The sequence below is a fragment of the Amblyomma mixtum genome, chromosome 6 (assembly GCF_055824585.1).
Source record: "Amblyomma mixtum isolate Tamu chromosome 6, ASM5582458v1, whole genome shotgun sequence".
In the NCBI taxonomy this organism is placed as follows: Eukaryota; Metazoa; Arthropoda; class Arachnida; order Ixodida; family Ixodidae; genus Amblyomma; species Amblyomma mixtum.
In genome coordinates this window covers 142550969-142575431 of record NC_143017.1, presented here as the reverse complement: position 1 = coordinate 142575431, position 24463 = coordinate 142550969, and the positions used below count along the sequence as shown (strand labels likewise).

The 24463-nt window shown below is 44.1% G+C and overlaps 1 protein-coding gene across 1 annotated transcript in view; it reads left to right on the top strand.

The window, feature by feature from the left end:
• The window catches only part of LOC149340653 (cell surface glycoprotein MUC18-like), a 90345-nt gene that overhangs the window by 32941 nt on the left and 32941 nt on the right, over positions 1 to 24463 (top strand). Inside the window, exon 3 of the mRNA XM_089551156.1 lies at positions 19345 to 19461. Coding sequence (XP_089407282.1) covers positions 19345 to 19461 — 117 coding nt within the window. The remainder of the gene's footprint in view (positions 1 to 19344; positions 19462 to 24463) is intronic.

Sequence of the window (24463 nt, the reverse complement as noted above, 5' to 3'; positions counted from 1 at the left end):
GTGCTAATACCCCGCACCGGTTTTCCCTCACAGTCTTAGTATAATCAAGGATAAAAACTGCGCAACTCCAGGACGCGAATCCCACTTTTCTGTGCGTATGAAAGGCAAGAACACTCTCACCGCTCTGTACAGGACAAAGATAAACCGCATCTATTAGCGCCCATTTGAAATATGTTATGACCGGCCTTCGAATAAATCCCAGGCCACAAAGTCATTGTTCTTAAAGTTTTTACCATCAAAGCTTCCTGAGGAGAGCGCAGCATCTGCAATCCACGATCAAGAGATGCCCCTGCAAGAAAGATCAGGGTGATGGTACCCAGCGTGACTTTGAATGCTCGAAAAGCCTCGTTGTTGCATCGCCGCATGTACAACATGCGTATGCACAACACCGCATGCGGTGCGGGATATTAACACTGGCAAATGCGAAGTAGTTCTTACTGAAGAAATTGCTGACGACAACAGATATCGCACCATCCGCAGCAAGTCTTGAATCCTTTAGCGGACACTCCGCTTTCCTCTGTGAACGGCAATCTTCGCGAATAGGAATTGAGCCGGCTATATGACACTGAGCACTTCTGATTCCGCTCTGTTCTTGCTTTTCCAGCAGTATTTCGCCGCTGGATCACATTTCCTGGATTTGCCAAATAGCGGGGCGAGCAAGAATCCAAAAGAATCGGTGATCCTGTATAATGTTCCGCCATACTTTCCCCCTTTGCTTAATTTTTATATAGGGACAACGGTAGATCGGCCCTTGCCTAAGCTTCTCTGTTTTTAGGCAAGGTCGTTGGGAAAGAGCTCCTTTTTGTACCTTTCGCACTAGCACACATTCACACACTGAGCACTGAGACTTGGAGTTGGAAAAGTGCGGAGCTAAATGACACAAAAATACTCTATCGCAAGAACCCAACAACTTTCTGCTATTTGTTTATTTCTACCTCAAAGGCCACATTGAAGGAGTATTGCATAGGATTTTCATTACGTTCACGCTCTCTTCCATAAAGAAATATGAACAGGCAACTCGGGGCAATGATATGATTCCTTCATTTTTCGCCGATCTCTTCATTCTACGAAGGTAACCCGTGAAGAAGCTAGCAAACAAGAAACGACCGCACACTACCCACCCGAAGGCAATAGGAAGGCTTGTTTACCTCCGATCCATCAACTTGCCATTTTGCTGAAGCTGCAGGGAAATAAATTTTTCATCTACATGGTAAAATGCTTACAGGCATCTTTCTAGCTTGCCCTCTGGTACAGTATCAGCGCTTAAATCGCGCTGGGGCTCTTCAAAAACGGCAGTCAAGGTGGAGCATGATAGAAAGACGCCGAAAGCCATCAAATAAACGAGAATTCGAGGAATTTCTATGTATATCTTCTGCATAAACTTTACAATAACATACGTGCTTCAACTTGCTTATATCGTCTAGTTCTTCTAGCAGAGTTTTCGCACCTTGAGGAAACCAGCGCCCATTCTGTATGTTATAATGATTATTTGGTAATGTAAGAAGAAGAAGAGCACGACTCCCCAGTGGCGCACTTCGTCGACATCGCTGGTGGTGGCGGCACGGCTGTCACGCTGCGAAAGAAAAAAAAAAAGCTAGCCAATTTGTTGAGAGTTCGGAATGGCATTTAAGAACTCATGTTCTTGTTTAATCGTCAAAGACGGCTACCCTTGCTAATTAAAGCACTGCAAGGCAACTCTTTAGCGCCACTTTTCGCACGCCTCTAATTTGACGACAAACGAGTTCATGTGGGAGCAGCACTGCGTATTTGAACTCGTCTCTTAAAGGAGCTTAGCATTCAATGACCGTGGCCGGAATTTCAATCCGGACACAATGTCGACACTGTCCTTTCTAAATATTAGGCTAGGATTAGGCTCCAGTCTATGGACGCAATTCGCACGATTTCTGTTGTAATCAATCTCTAAGGAAGCATTGAACATGGACGCATTCTATGCGCATGAATAACTCTGCCACATTTTTGCTCTTTTTTCATCTGTAGGCCAGCCAGTCAAACATGGACTTAGTTAAGCTTCTTGCCTTTAGGTTTTCTCCCTGCACTGCGGTACAGTAAGTGAAGTATGGCTTTTTGTTTATTCGCTCACTTTCGCCCAGAGAAAACAATGGTTGGGACCATCGTCTTTGGCGTGATCTATTTGAGAGACTGATTCGTGCCCGCATATTATGGATGTTTTGCTCTACGTACCTTCATGTACTATTTAGTTATCGAAACTAAACAGTTCTCAAAACGATTAAAAAGGCGGATATTTTTCAGTGAAAAATTATAAAAACTGGCGCAGTCTCCGGCGTTGAACTGCTTCTTTGTTCTAATCTATTGTTACTAGCAGATTCTGAAAACTCAAGGAGCATTTCAGATTCTGCAGCTGTGCAGCTGATAAATAGTTTTTTGACTCGAACATCATTACCTCTCAACGTTGCACCCATGCCCGTGTTTTAGTTACGTAGTTCAGCGATCCCAGTTCGAATCGCGCGGCTTCTTCGAGAGTTTAACCATGTTTGTAAGTTTCAAATTCTTGAGATTCATTGCTAAGGTTCTTCAGGTTTCATCTAAGGAGAAAGCTGCGAAGTGAATTTTTTTTCTTTTCATGAGTGTGATTGTGTTGTATAGAGTTTATTTCCTTAAGATATGCAATCTGAAGGAGTTGTGCGCACTGAATACCCCAAGCGTTGCTTCTGAACGTAGCGCTCTTTTCTTGTTGTTGTTGAGCACTACCTGACCTTATTCCGCGATTGCTGCTGAAGCATAGTGAATAATGGATTGTGGCAGCCGTCTAGGAAGCCCGGGATATTGAAAAGGAGGGACTGGCGCGAGATTTTTTTTTGTGACCCTTCTGCATTTAGGCCCACACAAAGGGACTATTTTGCATTTCCTAATGCAAGTTTGCCGACAGCACAGAGAGACCATCATCTGAATTGTATTGTTTCTGCTGATCCTAACGCAACGAAACAAGAGAGCAATCTCAGTGATTACCTGAGGATGTCGTGCCACAGAACAAATACGAATTTTCAATCAAGGCGCTTGCCCCGGCATACATTCTATGAAATGCGGACGATGGATTCCAAAGGCCTGCTCATAAACCATGCGGAAAATAAAGAAAGTAAGACTGAGCAAAAGTTCCCGTGATGAGAAAACGGCAGCTTTGTGGTAGGTTTTTGGTATCGTTGACAAAGCCATACCACATGCCCGCCTTCTTGCCAACTTCACAAAGTAAGACCAAGCTATACGTCTGTAGCTTAGCGTCTGTGTTGCACCCCGTTTAACAAACGGAAAATAAACTTTTGCTGGATCCTTGTTTCCTTCATTGCTTCAGTGCCGTATGTCAGCGAACTCGCTCGTTCGGTCGTTAAATGCTTGTGTTGTCAAAGTTACAAGTAGGGGTAGGACTTTTCGGTTCTGATTTTGTGGGAATTCGGCGGACGTTTACGAGGTTTATTTCACGACGTAGTTTAGGTTCTTTTTTCGACATCATCATCATCATCAGCCTGACTACGCCCACTCCAAGGTAAAGACCTCGCCTATGTCCCTCCAATCAACCCTGCCCTTTATCAGTTGCGGCCACCGTATCCCCGCAAACTTCTTAATCTGATCCGCCTACCTAACTTTCTGTCACCCCTGCTGCGCTTGCTTTCCCTGACTAAAAGCAAGCTTTACTGATGCATTACCGGGTCTTTTTCGACGCTACATTCTGGAATTACTCTGCGGTCAAAAAAAAATATGGAGTTTATCTTGTCATTATTGTCAGTGTGAGCATTCTATTTGCTATTAAGGAACATACAAACAGTCCTTAATTACTGCCCAGGCACTTATTGCACAAAAGATACATAGCCAATAAAGAAAGCAATGGAAATGAAGTGATGGAAGCATTGTAATTACCTCTGGTGGAATTAGATTTTTTTAATTTCCACTGCCATTTTTTCGCTGTGTTTTCGGGCAGATTAAGCAAGGGGAGGAGGGGTGGAGGGAGCACACCTAGTTTCAGTGTTAACGACAGTGATGGAACGATCGAGGTAGCAAACCCATGTAACCTTTCTTTGATGCTGCTGAATGGTTTAGCATGATGGCAGCGAGCAGGGCTACTTTTGTAGAAGGCGTTTGGAGACTAGGTGGAGCCATAAAACCTGCAGAAGCTTGTGCGGGAGTAGAGCGACGCCTCAAAAAAGCACAGCTGCACTACTTAAAGCTACAGTACTCACGTCACAACGCCCCAGTATCCGCTATTTGTGATTTTATTCTTTTAGTGTAGCTCCTACTGGTTGACCAGGTGGCTGTGGCGTGCTTCTGAAAGGTACTGGCCCTGTTCGGCTAAAACTAAATTTAAACAAAGAGTATTCGGCTTAGTTTTTATCGCTTTTAAACCGAAATGCCCTACCCTTAGTTTTATGAGACTCTGGCATGTTGATCTCGAGGCGAGATGTTAGCCCTACACGTGTTGAATATTTGACATCTGTCACGCAACCCTTTAGATACAAAACGAGCACTAAAACAAAGTTGCCAAATAATTGCTCCGTGCTAAGCAAAGTATTCGAAGAGTATTTTAGCAGCTCTTGCGACAGAATCCTAATAAAGTGCAGGAAAACACCCTCTCCTCTTCGACTACGTTGGCGTGGAAAGTCTCGGTTTGCGGAAAAACTCCATCAAGGAATTGCAGAGTTACTGGAAACACGCTTTGCATAGGGTTTCTTTCCTACTTTTATGCCTATGCCACTAATGACGTGGGAAACCGCGGGGTAGCTGCCGGTCGTCAGAAGGAAACACAACGCGACTTCATTGACTGCGCGTTGACAAAGATACATGACGTGAGCAGGGATGCTCTCCGTAGAGTCAATGCCTAGAGCCCCCGGTGCGTGATTAATGCGGCGGTAATGGGATTCAGAAGGTGGCGCGTAGATCATTCATCAGCAAGCTCCTTCTCGTTTTTATTTCTTAGCAAACTGGTTTCATCTACCGGTAAACCTCCCCGCCTTTCCTCTCCTCCTCTCGACCTGACCACACATATGAATGGCGTCTTTGAAGCGCCGCCAGTTTGTTCGAAGAAAGCTTATATGAGCAATCCATAAAGAAGCGTCTGCATGTACCTCTTTATAGCCACGTAGAATCTGTACCTTGTTTATTGAATTTCATGCAAACATGTCCGAAAAAAAGCAAATATAAAGAAAAAACGATGAAATTGAGGACATCGTTACGCCACAACTCCGGGGTAGTGGACGGGAACTCTGAAGATCAAGTAAAAGTCAGCAATATTTTATAGCCGTGGTATGTATTCTTGCCAGTTAATTTTGCGTGTGCATTCCTTGAAAACAACGACAGTATTAAGTTCACTTGCTCTTCCGCATCTCAATATCGGACCAGAAAAGGAAGTCACAGATAACTTACTTAGAACTTGCCTGAGTGAACATCAGCGGAACGTTGTCTTCAAAAAGACTTTTTTCCTCAGCCGAGTACTTATTCTTTAATTTTGCCGTTCGAGCGCTGGGTTTACTACCAGAACTGTTTATGTGTGCCAGCAGATCACCTGAACAAATAATGTCAAAAGCATCTCCCTCGGTGTTATGTATCACGAATTACACTCAGAAACGTCCCTTAGCTGGAGAGAATTGGAACACAAAAAGCAAAGTAAAGAGCGTTTGTTTGTGCTGTGAGTGTTTTCAAGTAAAATTAGATGTGCAGCCCTCTCCAAACAGTAAGCTTAACGTTCTAAAAATATTTAATTTTCACAGGTTCGAGAAAATAAATTTGGCGTCAGAAATCCGAGGGGCGCAAATTTTTAATCATAGGTATCATTCCTGACCTCAGTAAAAAAAAAGCCACAGAAACATTTTCATTCATTTTTGTTAACAAGTTTTTTTGTTTTTACGTATATGAACCTTTCTCGTTAGGCGCACTGTTGCTGACTTGTAAAATCAAAACGCTTGAAGAGACAACAAATCTCTCGCGTTCACACCCACCGTCAAAATCCTTTTTTTTTCAGGCATGAACCAATGAGCCCCCGAAAAAATCATGTGAAGTTTTAAAAAATAAAGAGGAATATCAAGTCGGTACAAGGAATAAAATTCAATTTAAATTATTCGACCATGCGGGTCATAAGAACCAAAAAAATACAGCAAGTGCTCACCGCATCGTTTGTCGTAGAAGACGGCAAAGAGCGGGCCAAAAATCTTCCTGAGACGGGATGATTGTTTTGTATCGCAGGTTCGCAAAATAATGAAAGAGACTCTCCCGTAATACAGCCTTTGTCCTGTGTTCTTTTGTTATTGTGGGTTCGTCCTTTTTAGCTGGGTTTTCTTCTTTAAAATGCAGGCTGAATCCAATTTATTTTTTCTCTCGTCTAGCCCGATTCCTTTTTTCGAAGATCTGGTGCGTTTTTGGATGTCATAAACAGGGTAAAATATGTCAAAATTTAAGCTTCTCACGTACTCAGCGGATATCACAAGTTCCTGTCGTACCCATTTAAAAGTTTCAGGAAACGACCTCATAAGATGTCATTGTCGAGCTCTCTGTTGTTCGCTAATATTAGGCTGTGGCAATGAGGCCAAGGTAATCAGTTTCATCTGTGTCTTGCAGCTAAACGCAGAAACGACTTCTTTCACGCGTGGATTTCCCAGTTTCGCTCGAATCCTTTCAGCGAGTATAAACGTGTAGAGCAAAATACGCATTTTTAATATCCAGTTCCTTCTTTTAGTGATGCTTAGCTGCCCATGGGGAATACATGTGACTAAATGAGCGCATAATGAGACACCCTGCGCCTAGCCTTTCGATTCTTCTTTCGAATCGAAAGAAGCAGATTTAAAGAAATAGTCGAATGCACTTTAAATTTTCCGCCATATTGCGAAGCTCTGCGTGCAGGAAAGAAATTTCTTTTGAGAAGCTGGCTAAAGCGCCCCACAACTGTAAGGGACGATGGCATATTTAGAAACCATTAAACGGGACGCACACTGCGTTCCGATGGCACATTATCTCCCTTCCGCGCTCACGAGGCATTTCACGGGGCACCCAGGAGTTCGGGATTTCCTCAAAGTTTTCTATGTGCGGCCCTACCCCTCCTGCCCCAAATGACCTTCGTGGTAATCAAGATGCATTTTTATTTTTACCACTGGTCTTGCTCAAGACATTAAACGTTAAAGTTCCACTTTTTCCTTTTTGTTTCCTGATGCATGCCTGCGCACATCACGCCGCTTCTTCAGCTTGGGGTCTCTATGTTTTTATCTTCAGGACCAGCTTCAATTACTGGCCTAAAATTTTCTCACTATCATCGTCAAGCTTCATCACTGTCACGCTTTTTTAAGGAGGTACATTTTCATGCTTTTTATTTTTTCTTTTCTGCTCTGCCCGCCCAACGTGCATTTCTTAATGCCTTTCTCGTCGCTTCTGCGTGGAGCCTAATAGTCTCACGGTTTTCTCAGAAAATGAATAAGGCGTAGCGTGTGAAATGAACGTTAGCAGCCGTGTGCTTCCCATCTGTGTTGGGTGCATGGGTTGTTTTTTTCTTTGTTATTCCCTTTCATCTTAGGATTCAATGTTCCGACAGCGGTTTAAAATGCGGTTTTCCTTGAAGAAATTTATAGAAACCAGCGGGGCCACGCTTTTTCGCACTTATTGGCACACCGTGGTCCATCAGCAGTGCAATCAAGTGACCTCGACTTCTGTGCTAGGCCTGCATATATAGATAAATAGAAAGAATTTTCTGACGATGAAAAGATAGCCGTAAAGTATTTAAGAGACTAACGTTCCATTTATTTCCCGAGTATTCATCACACCACGGAAGATTCTTCGCTACGTGTGTCTCACGAAATTCCTTCGGTTGCTTGATGCCTGAAATCAATATAATAGATTAAAAGCGAAGATGAAAACTAATTTACTTCAGCGGTGTTACGGATCGCATATTATGGTTCTTGAATTCACAATAAAAAAAGTAATATAGTCACCGAAAGAGAAGCACAAGTTAGATTTATTCGCTGTTTTCTTAAAACTTACTGACATCTTGTTCTACAAGATAATAATTGGCAGGTGCATTGAAGGTCGCATTGTTCCCTACGCTTCCTAATTTCGGTCTTTTATTGGTTGCCTATGTTCCCGTATACTGCATGAAAGTATGTTTGCGGTGCTATTAAGAGCACGTAAATGTTACTGTATTTTTGGACGCTATAAATGGGAACAACGCTGGAATCTTGGTCCTTTTTGGGCTAGGAATTAAAGAGAGTTGTCATGGTACACCACGGTCAGAGCTTTGAAAAAAGATGATTTCGTAAGATCACTATGAGGCGCCTGGTGCGACCGATCACTCTGTTTCTTGTTCTCGCATGAACACGCCAAGAAAATGCTCAACGTGGACGAGGCGCACACTATGAATTGAATATTAAAAAGAAAATGACAGGAAAGGTCGTTTAGCAATTATTTCTGATATATTTTACACAACTCGTGCCCTCTTCAAGACAATAGGGACTGATAGCATGCCAAGCCCATACATCTACGGTATTTCTTGGAAACAGCATTGTCTGGTTCAGCCTGGTTCAGCCTGGTTCAGCCTGGTTCAGCCTGGTTCAGCCTGTTAAATGAAACGCTGTGTATTGCTGATATAATATAATTACGAGATATTAGACAGGCAATGCAATATTCAAGTAGTAAATTTTAGCTGCAAGAGGAAATGTATTTGGCTGGAGGCGTAAAGCAGAAAACCGGTACCCAATAATTTATTTTGGCAATAAATCTGCCAATAAGAAAAGAAAAACAGATCTGAGGGTGATAAGGAGTCAGTACAGAGAACTGTGGTGATAAGATCAGCGCAAGTGATATAGAAAATGGCTAATTAAATATTAACGGCCGGCGTATTGGTCGCGCAGGAGGCATAACCTTGTTGAAGACGGTAACGAAATCGTCACGAAGTACTCGCTTGCTTTTATCAGATGTCACTTCTCAAATGTAGCGACAAAGAGGTTCATGCGTTTAAAGTTCTTGATTGTTGCTCAATCCTAATCAAATAGTTTGTCAAAATCGATCCCCGCCGAATAGACTTCCACTTATGCTAGGAAACAGCTTTGCGTCGCGCAACACGCCTGAAGGTCATTTTAAAGAAAAGAGCACTGTTCTCTCCAAATATTTCGCGTTCTGTTCTCAGAATGAACAGATAATATTCACTCTTTAAACTTTCATATTAGCTCAGTACAGCTGGGAAAATACGTGATTTACCAAGCAGGTCTGATTCTCAGGTCAGCAATTCCTTCTATAGTTTTTAGTGATCGAAGGTGAAAATGAATAAAATTATTTTTGACACTCTTGTGTAAAAAAAAGTTTATATTTGCTCAATGCAGGTGAGAAAATTTATGAATTAGCCAGCACATCTGATGCTCAAATGCGTAAACCTTGCACAAGGTGTCAGTGATTCAAGCTGATACTAAAAAAGAAAGATTCTTTTTCGTGCACGTTTAAGGCAAAAAGTTCGCCCTATAGCCTCGCTGCGCATAAGATTCTACGATGGCAATGTGTGAGAATTTTTCAACCTATATTTTTGTGAAAATACACCCATATCACATGCATCCCAGTGATTATCTAGTGAAAAAAAAAAATCTGTTTCGCAGATGGTGTCCCACACCAACTGGCTATGCAATATTCTCGATCAAGTTAACCGCAAAGGTAATCATAGAACTTCATGGTAGCGTCATAGGAAATTGTTTCTCTCACTTCCGTTGCTCTTCAAAAAGGATAAATTTATTGTGCACAAGGAAGCGAAATTTTAACATTACAAGATTCGGCGATGAAGGCGCTAATAAAAAGCACACCCTTATCAGAAAACCGAAAGCTGGCAGTAAAAGTAACAATAAATGTCAAAGCTTTCGTCCGAAAAAAAAAAACGGCAGAAATTGAGGTACATATGTTTATACTCGTTTTGGTTCAGTGACTTCAACGGTACTTTCGACTTTCCTCGACTGGCCTTGCTCTTTCCTCGGCGCCATTCTCGCACAGAAGGAGGTCATCAGCGGCAGTGACCCGGAAATGCCTCGTTACTGCGTGCGTCAGCCGGCACGCGCACATCCCATCGTTTGCTGGCAAAGGGAGTCCTTCCGCATCACACGCTGTAACCCTGCATCCCGCCATTCGAGTGTTCCTTCAAGGGAAATACATCGCTAGGCTCGTTCTGTTTCATTTCCCAAGTGGCCTCTTACTTGGGTTCGCTGCATGCTATTACTGAAGATGTACGCTAGGGAACATATCAGAGAGAAGCACGCCCATCCCACATATTCAGCACTGTCGTTTTTTGTGATCAAGTTTGACCTGTGTGAAAAGTACACCTGCAGGGCGCTTGTGTTTTCAACCTGCCGTTTCACTCTATTGTGCATCCGGGTTGAAAATTTGAGCTTTGATAATTGGTGATTAAGACATGAGAAGAGCAAAGCGTGCAGAATAGCCAGAAGTTGCCTATACTGCGCATACGAGTATTTGCATACTGGTGCCCCGCCGCAGTGGCTCAGTGGTCATGGTGCTCGGCTGCTGAACCGAAAGACGCGGGTTTGATCTCGGCCACGGCTGCCGAATTTCGATGAAGGCGAAATGCTAGAGGCCCGTGTACTGTTAGATGTTAGTGCACGCTAAAGAACCCCAGGTGCTCGAAATTTCCGGAGCCCTCTACTACGGCGTCCCTCATAGCCTGAGTTGCTTTGGAACATTAAACTCCAATAAACCAAACCATATTTATAATGATTCGTGTATAGGCCACTGTGCTTGATTTTACCTAAGTTTAATGATCAGTTGCTTTAAATTAAGAACCTTTATTTCCTTGAAACGTTGTTGGTGGTATTTTGGTTATGAATATATTCAGTGCAACCAATACAATTTTTACCCGCTGTTGATTCATGAAAGGGCGATTGGCTAATTAATGCTTGTGAAGGTGCATGCAACACGACTCGATATTTAGCCAAGATAGTGTGAACGATAGAGATTCTGAAAATTGAGTTCGGGAATATCAGACCCCATGGTAAATGCCAGTTTCTTGAAGAGCGCTTCATCTATCGCAAGAATGTTCGTATGCGTGAACTCCGTATTCGAGAGACAGAAACAAGCGTCATAGGTCAAGACACAAGGCTAGATTTGGCTGCGTAGTGTTCCTTAACTTGCGCCAACATCGCATAGCACGCTGGCGAAATACAACTGCGCTAGTGGACTTTGCGATGTCAACACATTTAAAATGGGTGGAGACACACTGTTTGTGGGTGTCCTTGTTTTTTCTCTTAAAAGAGCCTTATGGACATAAACTTCGAAAATGAGCTCAAAACCCCACAGCGCAACATTAATAATGCAATAAAAACAATTTTATCGCCACTTTCGGTCGCTGTAGGCGCCAGCGCTACAATGCTCCTCGACGTCACAGTCGACCAGCCAACCTAGACTACCACATTCCCTATGCCGTCGGCAATTCCAGCAAGCACTGGTTGCTCGAATTAATAAACTTTGGGTTTGTGAGGCCAGTGTAATCGAGACAAATGCACCTTTATGCGGACTCGATGCGGATGGAAATTACGAGCGGCTCCACGCGCAAGATTGAAAATAACATTAAACGTTGTTACAATCCACGCCTGCGACTTAAACTTGCTAGGAGGTGTCTCCTTACGCCAATGAAACAAATCGTATGGTTTGTTCGCTCTCAAAAATTTTTGCTTGTACCAACCTAAAGAACCTCAGATGGTCTCAATTAGAACGAAGATCTCTATTGGAACGTCTATTTCTTTGTCTGCAAGACTTCTCTCTCTTACCTCTCCTTCATACTTTCTTTACAGTTCAGTTCGCATGTGCACCAAATTTACTATAAAGCGTATGGCCCAGTTCCGAACATTATCGCCGTGATCATAATGCTCAGGATTGCTCTGGATTGTTATGATATGGCGTGAAATATTTCTTATACGAAGCATCCAAAAGTAGAGGTGACGTATTCTAGTAGTGATGGCTGACTTGTGGACGCCGATTTTTTTGTTATCTTTGCATACAATGGCGTGAAACTTCAGTAATTCCTGTTTGATATAACTGGGATACCGCTAAACTCGCGAAATTTGTAGCGCTAACGCGGTGTTTTATCTGGAAATTTTTGTTCACGAATTTTCCCTGCGCTGCTAAGAAACCTATGCCGGGACCGTTGCAAGCTGTTCTAATTTTGCCGCCATTTATCACACGCGATTTTTTTGCAGGTTGTCGCGACTCACTGAACAAAATGTTCGAATCGCCTTTCAAACCAGGAGTGTTCTTACCACGTCTGGAATATTGCCTTGTGAGATAAGAGATTATTGAGAATGACGCCTCGCTTAGCCAATGAGACAACTCAAAATTAATTTCAGTTGCAGCTACATCTTTCACTCCTGTTCGGTTACGCGTGATTCAAGAAAATTTTATTGTGACGACCAGCCTCTGTAGTTGAGTCGATGGCATGCGTTCTCTCAACCCTTAAGGTCCTAATTGAAAGCCCAGCATACATCAAACTCATGGAGGCTTGCAGGCGAACATCAGGCTAGGTTAGGTGCGCAATGTATTTTTAATGTTAAAACATTAGATGTCCCATTAGCGCAAGAGCCGGCCGCCGTACGCAGTCTACGGCACGAAATTCGTGCCATCGTGTAGTGTCATCATGGTCAACGCGTCTGCGAACGATGACCATGCATTGTTTGGACATGTGGATCAAGACTTTCGCCCGTCAGCTTCCGACCCTTGGCAGCTCCTGCACATTGTCCTTATTGCCTTTGGAACAATGGAACATACCTACGGGTATTGGCCGCCAGAGTTTGATGCAGATCCAAGAAGAAAAAAGTATTCCAACTTATTTCAAACGGCTGGCTCATAACTGTTCACAATAACAAATCCTGAAAGATTTTGAGGAGGTACGAATTAAAATTGAGGGAACTAGGTGGTGTGGTTTAAAATAAATAATTAAATAAAAATAGTAAAAGTTGTAATAATAATAGTAAATAAATCACCATTGTACGTAAGCACGCGCAGAGTATTGTGCACCGAGACTTCAGGTGGCGATACAGCAATATCAAGCGATTAATAATCCCCGCGCTGGCTTCGGATCGTTGGGCACGGAAGAATGCGGAACACTCATCAGTTCATCTACATTGTGCAGTTTTGTATATAATGTTCTTTTTTTCCTAAGCAGTCTTAAGTGTCTCTGCTAATTTTTTTTTTTCAAATACCAGCGGTTATCTCGCGTATAGAATCACTGGTTACTTTATGTGGCGAAAGATACTTTAAGTTGACGACGATGTTGACTGAAGGTGTGCTTTGCTTTCCATTTTCTACCTAGACAGTGACACTTAAAACTTCATTATTTCAGTTCTGTTCGTGGACCACGTGAAATTACAGCTTCTGCCAGAACAATAAAACGATAGTCAAATAGCTGTAGTCACTGCCAATATCTCTTCATGTGACACCTCTTGATGCCAGGTAGCATCGCAAGCAATTCCGGTCTTTTTGTTTGTTTTTTTTTGAAAATGGCAGAGACACTTTAGACTGCTTAGGTGTGAGAATAAGAAAGCATTATATCCAGAAGTGCACAACCTATATGAACTGATCAATGCTCTTTTTCGTGGGAATTGTGATAGAGCGCCTTTTGATCCGGGTAAGTTGTTTTAGATTCAGTGGAAGGCATGCTTTTTCCGGATTAAAGCGCGACATGATGGCCTCTATATTTGTGCACTAGTGCTACTAACAACGCTAAGACAAATCTACGGCTAATCCTTGGTAAAACCTCCTTATGCGCTTCTCATCTTGCCATGAAATGGCGCCATGCTGTGCACAGGACGGCAAATTCTCTCCAGGCATACAGAAGTTACCCTGACAGTACATCTTCTAAAGATGATGTTGAATAGAGTTACTATAGTAGCGCATGGACAATGCAGTTGTATATTTAGTCATTTCGCATCTCCACGAAGCTTGCATGAAGGCTTTGTACTAAAATAAAGACGACAAAATAGGTCACGAATAGCCCTTGCTGTCCCCTGCCACTTTTATTCACACAGGATATTGTCCTTTTCATTTTGAAAAAAAGTATATGGCAGAGAAAAGCGATCACCTGAATTACAAAAGAAAACGATTATTAGCGCGTCCAGTTCATTTCAAACTATACGAATTCGGTTCGCAATGAAGAATATTATCTGCTCGCGTCTAGCTCATCATGCTGCAGCTGCGACATTCAGCCTCTTAGGAAGCATTATGAAACACGCCTCAGATAACAGGGAACCGGTAAGGGTTAGACTAACCACCTTCCCCATGCGCTGAACCCAAACCAAACTTCCAAGTTTGCGTTAATTTTCGCCCTTAGTTCAAAGCTCGAGAAAATATTTCGAGCGCCCGTAAGCTGCTTAGCGTCTAGGAGCACAGCGACACCCGTCAAAGCGAGAGCCGCGCGCTTCACAAGAGCCTTCCATTGCTTGCTGTACCCAGTGCTGAGAACACTACACTTCAGCTTTCTCTCATTTTCTATCCACCGCGAACACTGCGCGATAACAGGGCCATTTTTTTTTGTTTGGATGTAGGGTTTGAGAGGTAAGGAGAGTAGTGAAGCCTAAGCCACACCGCCGTCGAAGTACGTCGGAAAAAGAGCAATATTTCAAAACATCCTCCCCACCTCGACTCGATTGCGCAGAGGCTACGGCGTTCGGCTGCTGCAGCCTAGACGCGGGATGGGATGGCAGCCTTGACGGTCACATTTCTATGGTTGCAAAATGTAAAAAAAAAAAAAACGCTCGTGTGCTGTATGATGTGAGTGCTCATTTCGGGGCATAGGCGTTCTAAATTATTGCGTAGTCCTCCACTGTCGAGTCTAGCATTACCCAGGTGCATATTCGGGATGTTAAACACCCTTACCTCCTTATACCATGCAATACCGTAGCGCTCCGTCTCATACCGTACCATACCACATCATATCAAATAAAACCAAGTCAAACCATACCATTTGGTCAATAGCATGCCATACCATAGCATAAAATAGCATACCGCAACATACCATAACATAACATGGCATACCATACGATACCAAACCATACCGTACCACACCTCATCATATCATAGCATAGCATAGCATAGCATGACATAGCATAGCATATCATAGCATGGCATAACATAGCATGACACAACATAGCATAGCATAGCACAGCATAGCGTAGCACACCATAGCATACCACACGATCCCGAACAATACCATATTATGTCTCACCATATTATACTTTACCATGCATATAATGGCATGGTGTGCAAATTAATGAATGTGCCATAGGAAAAAAAAGTGTGCTTTTACTTTATCGGCCATATACAACCAACAGCACTGGCGTGCATTCAGTGAACGCATCCTGGACAGGACCCAGGACCCAGTGCTATACGACCCAGTTCTCTTTACATTCCCGGAGGCTGGCGCCCCTACCGTTGGTAGAGGTTCTAGTCTGATCCGTCTTTCACTGAAAAAGTTTTTCTGATGGTCTTTTGGAAATAATACATAACACGCTGAAAGTGCTGTGCACTTATGACAAGCAATTTCTACTCACCTAATGGCCGGCCAGAAAAAACATTACCAGATATTACTCTCACGGACTAGAAGACGACAAAGTGAGCAGTGGCGCGGCCTAGAGCGCTCGCGCTAGGCCAGTGGCCATCAAATCATCTCTTGTCCATCGTAAATCGCGCTTTAATCTTCGGCTGTAAAATGTAAAGAACATATTACAAAATGTACCGAGCATACACTATACACACCTTGTAAGATAAAAATTAGTGTTCAAACAACCAAAGTAATGAATCTGTGTTGAAAATTATGCCAACAAACACGGGTCGTTATATTAGCTGGTTGTCACCTGCCTCAACGGAGCACCCCACTCTTTTAAGATTTTCAGACAGATGTTTGCATGTCCGGAGTTGTGCAACGCAGCCCGGAGGTTTTCCTGTGGCACTCCGGACACTCGCAAGCGCAATGCGATCAGTTGGAATGTGCCCGCTTTATGTGATTACTAATAGGTGTCCTACTGATGCGTTTGTAGGCTGTCACTAGGCTTGGTGACATTAATAGCAATGCATGCCGTAGCCATAGTGCCTGCATAGAATGCGATGGTTTTCTGATAGTCATGTCCCAGATCGATTAAATTTTTTCAAGGGCTAAGTCACGAATTTTTCCCTCTCTGCTCTGTCGTTGTTGATGTTGTACTCCTTGATGTTGATGCGGAGTCGTAGAGGGCGGGTCTCGTGAGTGACCCTGGGGACGTACTTCGCTACGGGTGAGATCAGACAGGCGTGCTGCAGGTATTCTGATGGTGAGGTACTTGGAAGGCTTCCATCAAGAAATTATTTAATACAAATATATACAAAACTGATTTACATATGCCGAAAAGATAACGGCCTCTCCGCTTAAACTAAAAGTACAAACTCAAACTTCCACGACTCCGGACCACCGCTGGCCACCACACGGCCAACCCGTCCGGCCGCCGCTCACACTAACTCGCGTCTCCAACTCTACGCTTTCGGCCCCTGGACCACCACCGGCCACACACGACCGATCTGTCCGGCTGCCACACACCCAACCTCGGCGCTCTCCTTCGCGCGCATCCATCTCGTCACATTCCCGCCAAAAACTCCATCCTCCGCCAATAAACAATCCTCGCGCCAAAACTTACTTTTTAGCCAATAGACGACTTTCCCGCCGTCGTTTAGAAGTAAGAGGTCCCAAGGCAAAAGACAAGTAAACAATATAAGACACACGCCTCGCTGTAAGCAGCCATGGCTAACTAAAAGCTATTAGAACAAGAAGAAACAAACACAATAAAACACGCGCTCCACTGTTAGCTGCTCTGGCCAGCTAGCAAGAACGAAACCAAGAACAGCGCCAGTCCATCCCAGCCGTCCTGTCGTCGTCTCGGGTTTCGGCCCGACTTCCTAGAAGACACCATTCCCCACTCGCTGGGGCCGAGAAGCGCGACCCTCGCACTCTACGCCGTTTTAAGTCTTTCTCCTTTTGTCTGCGCATTCCCCTGCTCCCTTTCGGCGACACTCCTCACACTTTACCACGACGCACGCTAGCTGCGGCGTGACAGGCTATCTGGAAGCAACACTTGTGACTGCGAGCCGTCGCAAATCTCTCTACGCAAATGGCAGATGTGACAGGCAGTAACGGAAGTGGTGCTGGATGAGTATTTATACAAATATTAATAAGGTTCTTTGGAACAGAGCTGTCGTTTCTCTAACGTGGAAAATTGGGCATGTTGGTACATGTCTTGAACAAATAAATAGCAGCGCAAGGAGACGAGGACTAGACGAGGCGCCGTCCTTGTTGTCTCCTCTAGTCCTCGTCTCCTTGCGCTGCTATTTATTTGTTCAAGTCGTTTCTCTTGTTTCGTCGTTCAGAAAGATGGAGCTGCAAAACAATAAAATAAAGTAGCACTGGATCAGAACAGAAAAATTTTAAAACTATGCACGCAGTGCGTCGTGAACTAAAATATTTAAAAAAATGCGGCTTCTACGAATAGCTTAGCAGAAATGAATGAAAAGAAGTCGGGCTGAACATAACATAGACGTCGCCTTTTTCGATTTTAGGAAATCTCCTTGCGCAAATCAAGAATCTACGTGGTGGCTTCTTATGAGAGCGTCTTGTTTTGATGCACTTTACCGCGTGCTTATCCTGATCGATTTTTAAAACTATGGGGCGCTGTTTTTAAAACTGCCGCTTCCGCGCATTCATCACCAGACGTACTACTACACAGTTAAGGCCTTGGCGAACTGAAGAGGTGTGCCTGGCACTGTTGTTAATCGTAGCAACCCAGCATGTGGGAATCAACCAGGAGCGAATGGTTTGAATACGCGAAGTCTCGATTAAAATATCCTCCCTGAGGGGCTGCTTACGGCTGCGCTCCAGGGGGCACGCTATAGTTAGTATAGAATTTGCTGCACGAACATTTAGCCCGTTACTGAACAATACATACGCATCTCGCACTATAATGTTAAGATGGGGGGAAATTTTGCGTCAGTGGAAGTGTATCTGCGAAGTACAGACAATGATTTTATTGCTATGTGCGCGATACACAAAAAAATACAGCTGCTCTTAAATGAACAGGAAGAAAAAAGCAGAAAGCCTTTAGATTGCATAAACCTCCACACTTAAATTTCAGCACTTCCTCGGACCAAGCGCACTAGAACTGGAGGTGAACCGACGTCTTCAGAAAAAAAAAAAAAAAACATCCGCGATCTTGCGCAAAAGGCGGATACTGTCTTTCTTTTTCTCCTTCTGTGCACCTTAATTTCTTTCCTTCCTTCCTTCTTTCTTTTGTTACTTCGTTCTTTGAACTTTCTTTATTCCATTTTTACGACTATCCACAAAAAATAAGGTCTGCTAATATAAAAAAATGTTAGAGGTTTTTTATAAAACTCCTCAATATCCGTGACGACCCACGCGTCGCTTGAAATAGCTTGCTTTCTCGGGACAGTTGCAGGGTGCCAGAAGAAGCGGCACCAGAATAAAAAAATTCTATGTGTGCAAGGCATTGTCACCAATAGAAAGCACTCTTTCCTTTTCTTGCACAGAAAGAGCGCGGACTAAGTTCCATTCAAATCGCTCGACTACATGCACAACTACGAGTTGTAGCGATCACGTGAATACATTTTTCTTCAAAATCCGTCCATTTTTTATAACCTTAACGCCTGCGACTCTAATGTAAACCTACTGAATGAGGTTACCTATCAAAAAGTACCAAACTTTCTTGTAATGCCTTATGTAGAAAGACGTCTCTTTGCGAAAGCTATGAAAAACATTCCGTATGTTCTAAAGTTCGCTATTTGTTAACATGTAACGAGACATCACTTATTCATTAAAAAGAAAGTCATAAACCCTTCCTTATACGCGTCATTATTTCAATTCTTTTTTGTTTGGTGCCCATAGTTCTTCACCAAGTTGATTAATTTTGTCGAATACGAAATATATTTTGCAATTCTTCTATAGTTTGCAAACAGTCGCGACTTAGACTACTCTTCTGGTTTGTGTAATCTTTCCGTAACGTTATATTTTTTTTTTTTTACTGACACCAGAAAACAAAATCACGTGCTTCCTTCGCTCTTACTTCGCGAGTGTCAATTTTCAGATGGCTCTATGACAGCTATCTTTAGTGAGATTAACTATCAAAAGAAGCGGGCTCGATAAGCCTCAGCGCTGTTGAATAGAACAGAGCTGTCAGCGATGTGTGCGTCTCCACTTTTATCCACCCTTGTCTTTCTACGCGGCCGTAAACAATAAAACATTACCAACTAACCCAATAGAAAGGAATGTGAGGACTCAAACATCTTCAGGGTCATTGTTTTTCTTTTTTCGCGTCCTTTGCGCAGAGCCTCCGGGGACGCCAGTGATCCGGGAGGCCGGTGGGGACCGGGAGCCCCTGCGTAGCCTCATCGGTCCCTACAACGAAGGAGACAGCCTGGCTCTTGTGTGCGACGTCGAAGGTGGTGAGTTCCCTCCATTGCATTTTTGCTTTTTGCTGCAGTTCATCCGCCTGGGAGTAACCTCCTAGAGTGGAAAACTGGCGGACTTTGGAGGCCAGACACAGACAAATCTATGAAGAAGGATGGCGCTTCGTCTGCGTCCTTTTGGAAAGTCGTGATATTACCAGAGAAGCAGCAGCATTCAACTCACGTAGAGCAGCGACAAGCCAATGTTTAAAGGGGAGGTGTACAGAAGTTCCCCAGATGTGGTTGACTTTGCATGTAGCCGCTCCCAGTCTGCCGTACGCCTTGGGCGCTGCAATGATGACAAAAACTTGATTCACATTTTGGGGCAGGGTAGAGATTTAACGTAGTAGTTGCAGCCTCCTCAGCATATGGAAGATTTGAAAGAATAAGCACGAATTTCCTCTACACTTTAGACAAGTTTTGCGGATGCATCACAAAAGAGCACCGAGGCAGTTTTGAACACGATCAAGGTACCTGGGGGCTTTTGGGAAAATATAAGCGTGCTCTTATCTGCTGTATGCCCTATCTAAAAACGCCTTTCCCAATGTGATAGGGTTTCATTTGAAGGTGTATGTTGTCCAAAAACTAAAAAAATCAAGGAGTATACACATGGAAGAAAGCACACAAACTGTCGTTTTTGTCTCGTAAAGGAGACTAGTTTGTACACCTAAATCGTTCAGGGGCCGTTTAATTTAAAATAACACAAAAAAATGGGGTGCAGCCCTTGCTATCATACCTTTCTTGATTTTGATGAAGGCTATATTCGTCCACGAACCTTGCATGCTTGGCTGGGGATACCTTCGGAGCAATAGCGCAAACAGGACAAGGGACAAAAGAACGAGTAGACACACACAGCGCTAACTTCCAACAACTTTATTAGAAACCAAAGCACAAGAGTTTATACATGCATTTTTACCGCATCTCCCAAATCATTCGCAAAATTACTGTGAGCGTAGGTAATCTACTTCTTTTTTTGAGAGTCTGACAGAAGGAGTGCTTACACAGGCACTTCCTAACCTGCCTTTCTTTTCTGCTTCGATAATTTCACGAGTGCGCTTGTCATTACTTCTCCCAACTAAAACACATTTGTCAAGTAACGGTTTGCACTTTACACATGCGTTGCCCCATGGGGTATCTATGGATACCCCATAGATACCCCATAGATACCCCATAGATACCCCATAGATACCCCATGGATACCCCATGGGTATCCATGGGGATACCCATGAGGCTTGCTGATCTGCTGCAAATACTAAGCATCACTGCAGTCTTTCCGCGACAGGTACAAAGAAAATAACAAATGAAAAGTTTGAACGATTGAGAGATGTAGCATCCCACGAAAGCCATCTCCGTCATGCCCAGTCGACGGCAGAGTTGTAACAATGACATGATGTAAACTGTCCACACAAGCAAAAAAAAAGAATTATGCGGCGTAAGCAAACAGAACTGTATATGCTAACGACTTCAAATGACAGCTTCACACGCCGACATAGAATAAGTCGCCGTGGACGTGGATGTGCAACGTCTGAGGCTGAAAATAGGGCCGCTCTCTGTCATACGTTCCTTCGGACTAGTTGATGTGACATCTCGACATGCACAGCGCACATAGAATTGTCGGCGGGAGAGAAAAAAAAAGGGGAAACACAACGCTTTGTCTTCTCCTATTCTGCGGTGTCGTCTGCATCAGCGTGAGTGCTGTACGTGCCAGACAGCGCTCAGCACTATGCAAACTGGATATCCCAACTCCGTTTCGCCATGGTACACTTCTCTCGACAATTCTTTGTAAGACATCCGCTCTGGCACATCTGCGAAAGTCAGCAGTAGTTTTCTTGGGTCCCTTTCCAGCGTAACCAGCGACGTTGGCACGGAGTCGGTAGACCGTGCCTACCCGCTTCCTCGCCCTTTCACGCGACAGAGAAAGATGAATAGCAACGCAGCAGTTTTGGTACAGTCGGAATTACGGGGGCGGAAGGGAACGTGCCTAATTGCGGCGGCGGAGGAAAGAAGATAGTTCCCATTAAAAGTGCAAATGAGGTTTCTACCACCCACGCGACGCATCCAGTGGAAAACGGAGAGCCCCGCTACACTTCGCTAGTAGCGATCGCCACCTTTTAGACAATGGGCCGGCACAACGCACGTCTCTGACGGTAGAGGTGCTGTGTTCCCTCTCACCTCGTGAACAAAAGAACCGCGGGTGGAGACGACGGAGGGGGTGGGTGGGGGTGAGCTGCGCAGGTCCTTCAAGCGAGACCGGAGGGACCCTTCACGAGCAGCCAGGCTTGTTTTGAAAAGAACTCTTTAGCGCTCCAAAAAGGGCATTATGAAAAGATGGTAAACGCAAACTATGCTAACAGGAACCTCTTAGCTTGCAACACCGTACTGAAGGGCGCCAGGATTCGCTGCGTATGTGAATCTCTTCTCCTCATTTGCAGTTGACATACCACGTTCCTGGGCATCAGCACCTACCGCTTCATTTGCGTGCTTTTTGTTTGTTTCGCCGTTGTTTTGTGTCACCGCTGCCTTTTCCATGCGCAAGTTATTCAGTTACAAACATAGGGACTCGCCTATCCTTCGCTTATCCTTCGCTCCCTGTAGAAGCCAGGTCTTTTGTTGCTAATCTCTCGCCCCTGTGTTCTTGCCAGTAGAGGGTGGCAGTCGCCCCCAGGTTGTCCCTCGCTCTGTTCCGTGTACTCATTTTGGAGACAACAGAGGTCGGCGCGTGAATAGAACCTCTTCTTTCGCCGTCCACAGCGCCACAATTAATCGACCAGCCGGAGGCAAGAGCTGTGTCGGTATTGTTCAAGTATTTTTCGCCTGCATGTTACCCCCGTGCAGAACTTCCTGTTAACCTTCATGGCTGGCTTTTGTCTTTCACACGCTATCTCTCCGTCAACCGCAGTCAGTTTTATCCCGTGAAGCACTTTATTTTAGCCTTGATTACCCTCTTGCCCGGAACATGCAAGCTTTTAATGATCGCCGCTACAGGGGTGAAGTTTCTTTCTCTTCAACAAGGGGAAGCTTTGGGCCAGTTCCTTTCTCTTCTGTACTTAAACGCTGACTAGGTACGTGTTTTCGAGTGCTATTAATGATATTTTGCTTTCTGTGTTTGCTTTAGTAGTGATATCTTTATGCTGGCGTCATGAAAGAACAGCACGCGACAAGACTGACTAAAGAGCACAGGGAAGAAAAAGCGCAATAAAAAAAGCGCATTGAGAACAATGCAGAACTGCATGGTGCAACGTTGCTTGCAGAATGCCTATGGCCAAATTAGTACATATGCCAATCTTGCTTGCTTGGGTTTATTAAAGGTGCACTGAAGAGGATTCTGAACATGTCTTTTTGCCGCGGGAACTCGATCCACACGTTCCTAGCATTCTTAGAAACAGTGACTTATTGCTCTGTGTGGCCGATTTCCCCAATTAAAACGAATTAACGTCCGGCTGCCGCCTTTATTTTTGAATTCTGCCTCGTACGGTGGGCGGAGTCGACCAACGCGTGGAGCGCCTTTCACCTTGTCCCGTGGAGGCTTTGCTTTAGCTTTATTTTGTTTTTTAGGTTTCCATGAATAAACAGTTTCATTCGCAGATAATACAGCCGCAAAATAAGCCCGAAGAAATAAAAATACGCGCGGACTATTTGCTACTACGAACTACTACGTATTACTCCGCCGATGGCAGAGCGGCAAGCCGCCACGGGACTGGGTAAAAGGCGCTCCACGCGTTGGTCGACTCCGCCCACCGTACGCGGCAGAATTCAAAAAAAAAAAGGCGGGAGCCGGACGTTAATTCGATTTAATTGGGGAAATCGGCCCCACAGGGCAGTAAATCGCAGTTTCTAAGAGAGCTCGGAACGTGTAGATCGAGTTCCCGCGGCAAAAAGGCAAGTTCAGATTCCTCTTCAGTGCACCTTTAAGTGTTTCTGAGTATTATGCGTGCAAAAAATGGGCAAATAGAGAAATTACATTGGCCCGGAAATCCGCCTGACTTTATTTCTCAGCTTTTGCTTTCACTCTGTACCCACCTCTCCGGTTGAATTCTGGTGGACAGATTTTCAAAAACAGAGCAGTGCAATTGCTCGTTTTATTTTCGTCAAGTATCCGGAATCGTAGTGAATTCAAATGCAGACATATTAACCGTGCGACTCAAACCTCTGGACGATGCCTAAATGTGAGGTTCCGCTGTAGTACTTTGGACGTTCACTTCATAAAGCGTTTTTCAAACTAAAGGACATTCGAAAAAAAAGAACTTGTACATGACAGACGGAAAAGGTGTTTTCATGTGTACTGTGCCATAGCACATAAGCTAACATAACGACGCAGATGCTGTGTGGGTTGTGCTTTGTTCTTTGCGTTTATGAAATTGCTGTTTACCTCTCGTGCTGTGCACCACCATACCGCCCAAGTCGTTAAATGTGCCCCACACGAACCCCTCTATTCTCGGCACTGAAGTAACCCTTCGTTGTTACCACGACGCATAGGTCACAGAAGTGGAAACAGTGTGGTCGGCAGTGCAAACGCATCAGAGACTTATACTTAATTTGTTATTTCTCGTGGTGTAATCGTTATTAATTACCCCTTAGCCAAGCCGCTGCGGAGGTCGCCTACTTACCTGTGTTACATTGCGACAGTGGAGCTTGGCTTATTGCGTAGCTTTAACACCCTCCCCGCTAACGGGCTCGGAACTGAAGCGTCGCACCCATATGGTAACCTTCCGAATTTTGTCCTCTTGTAACAATATTTCTTAATTTAATTTTTGTCTTCTCTCCTGTATCACTGAGTATTTTAATCCATTTTAATCCATTCCAACTCCACAGAGCTGGAGTTGAGTTCGTTTTTTGAAGTAAAGGGAAAAATATAATGAGAAAGAGTAGAAGTCGAGTGGCGCCTTTCCTCCAAAGAAACCGCTCTTGAGTAACTGACTCGACCGGCGCTATGTCGAGTTCATGTAAACGCTGCTACCAAGAGTACTGGATTGAGTCGGCAGAGTAAAACAGGCGTACG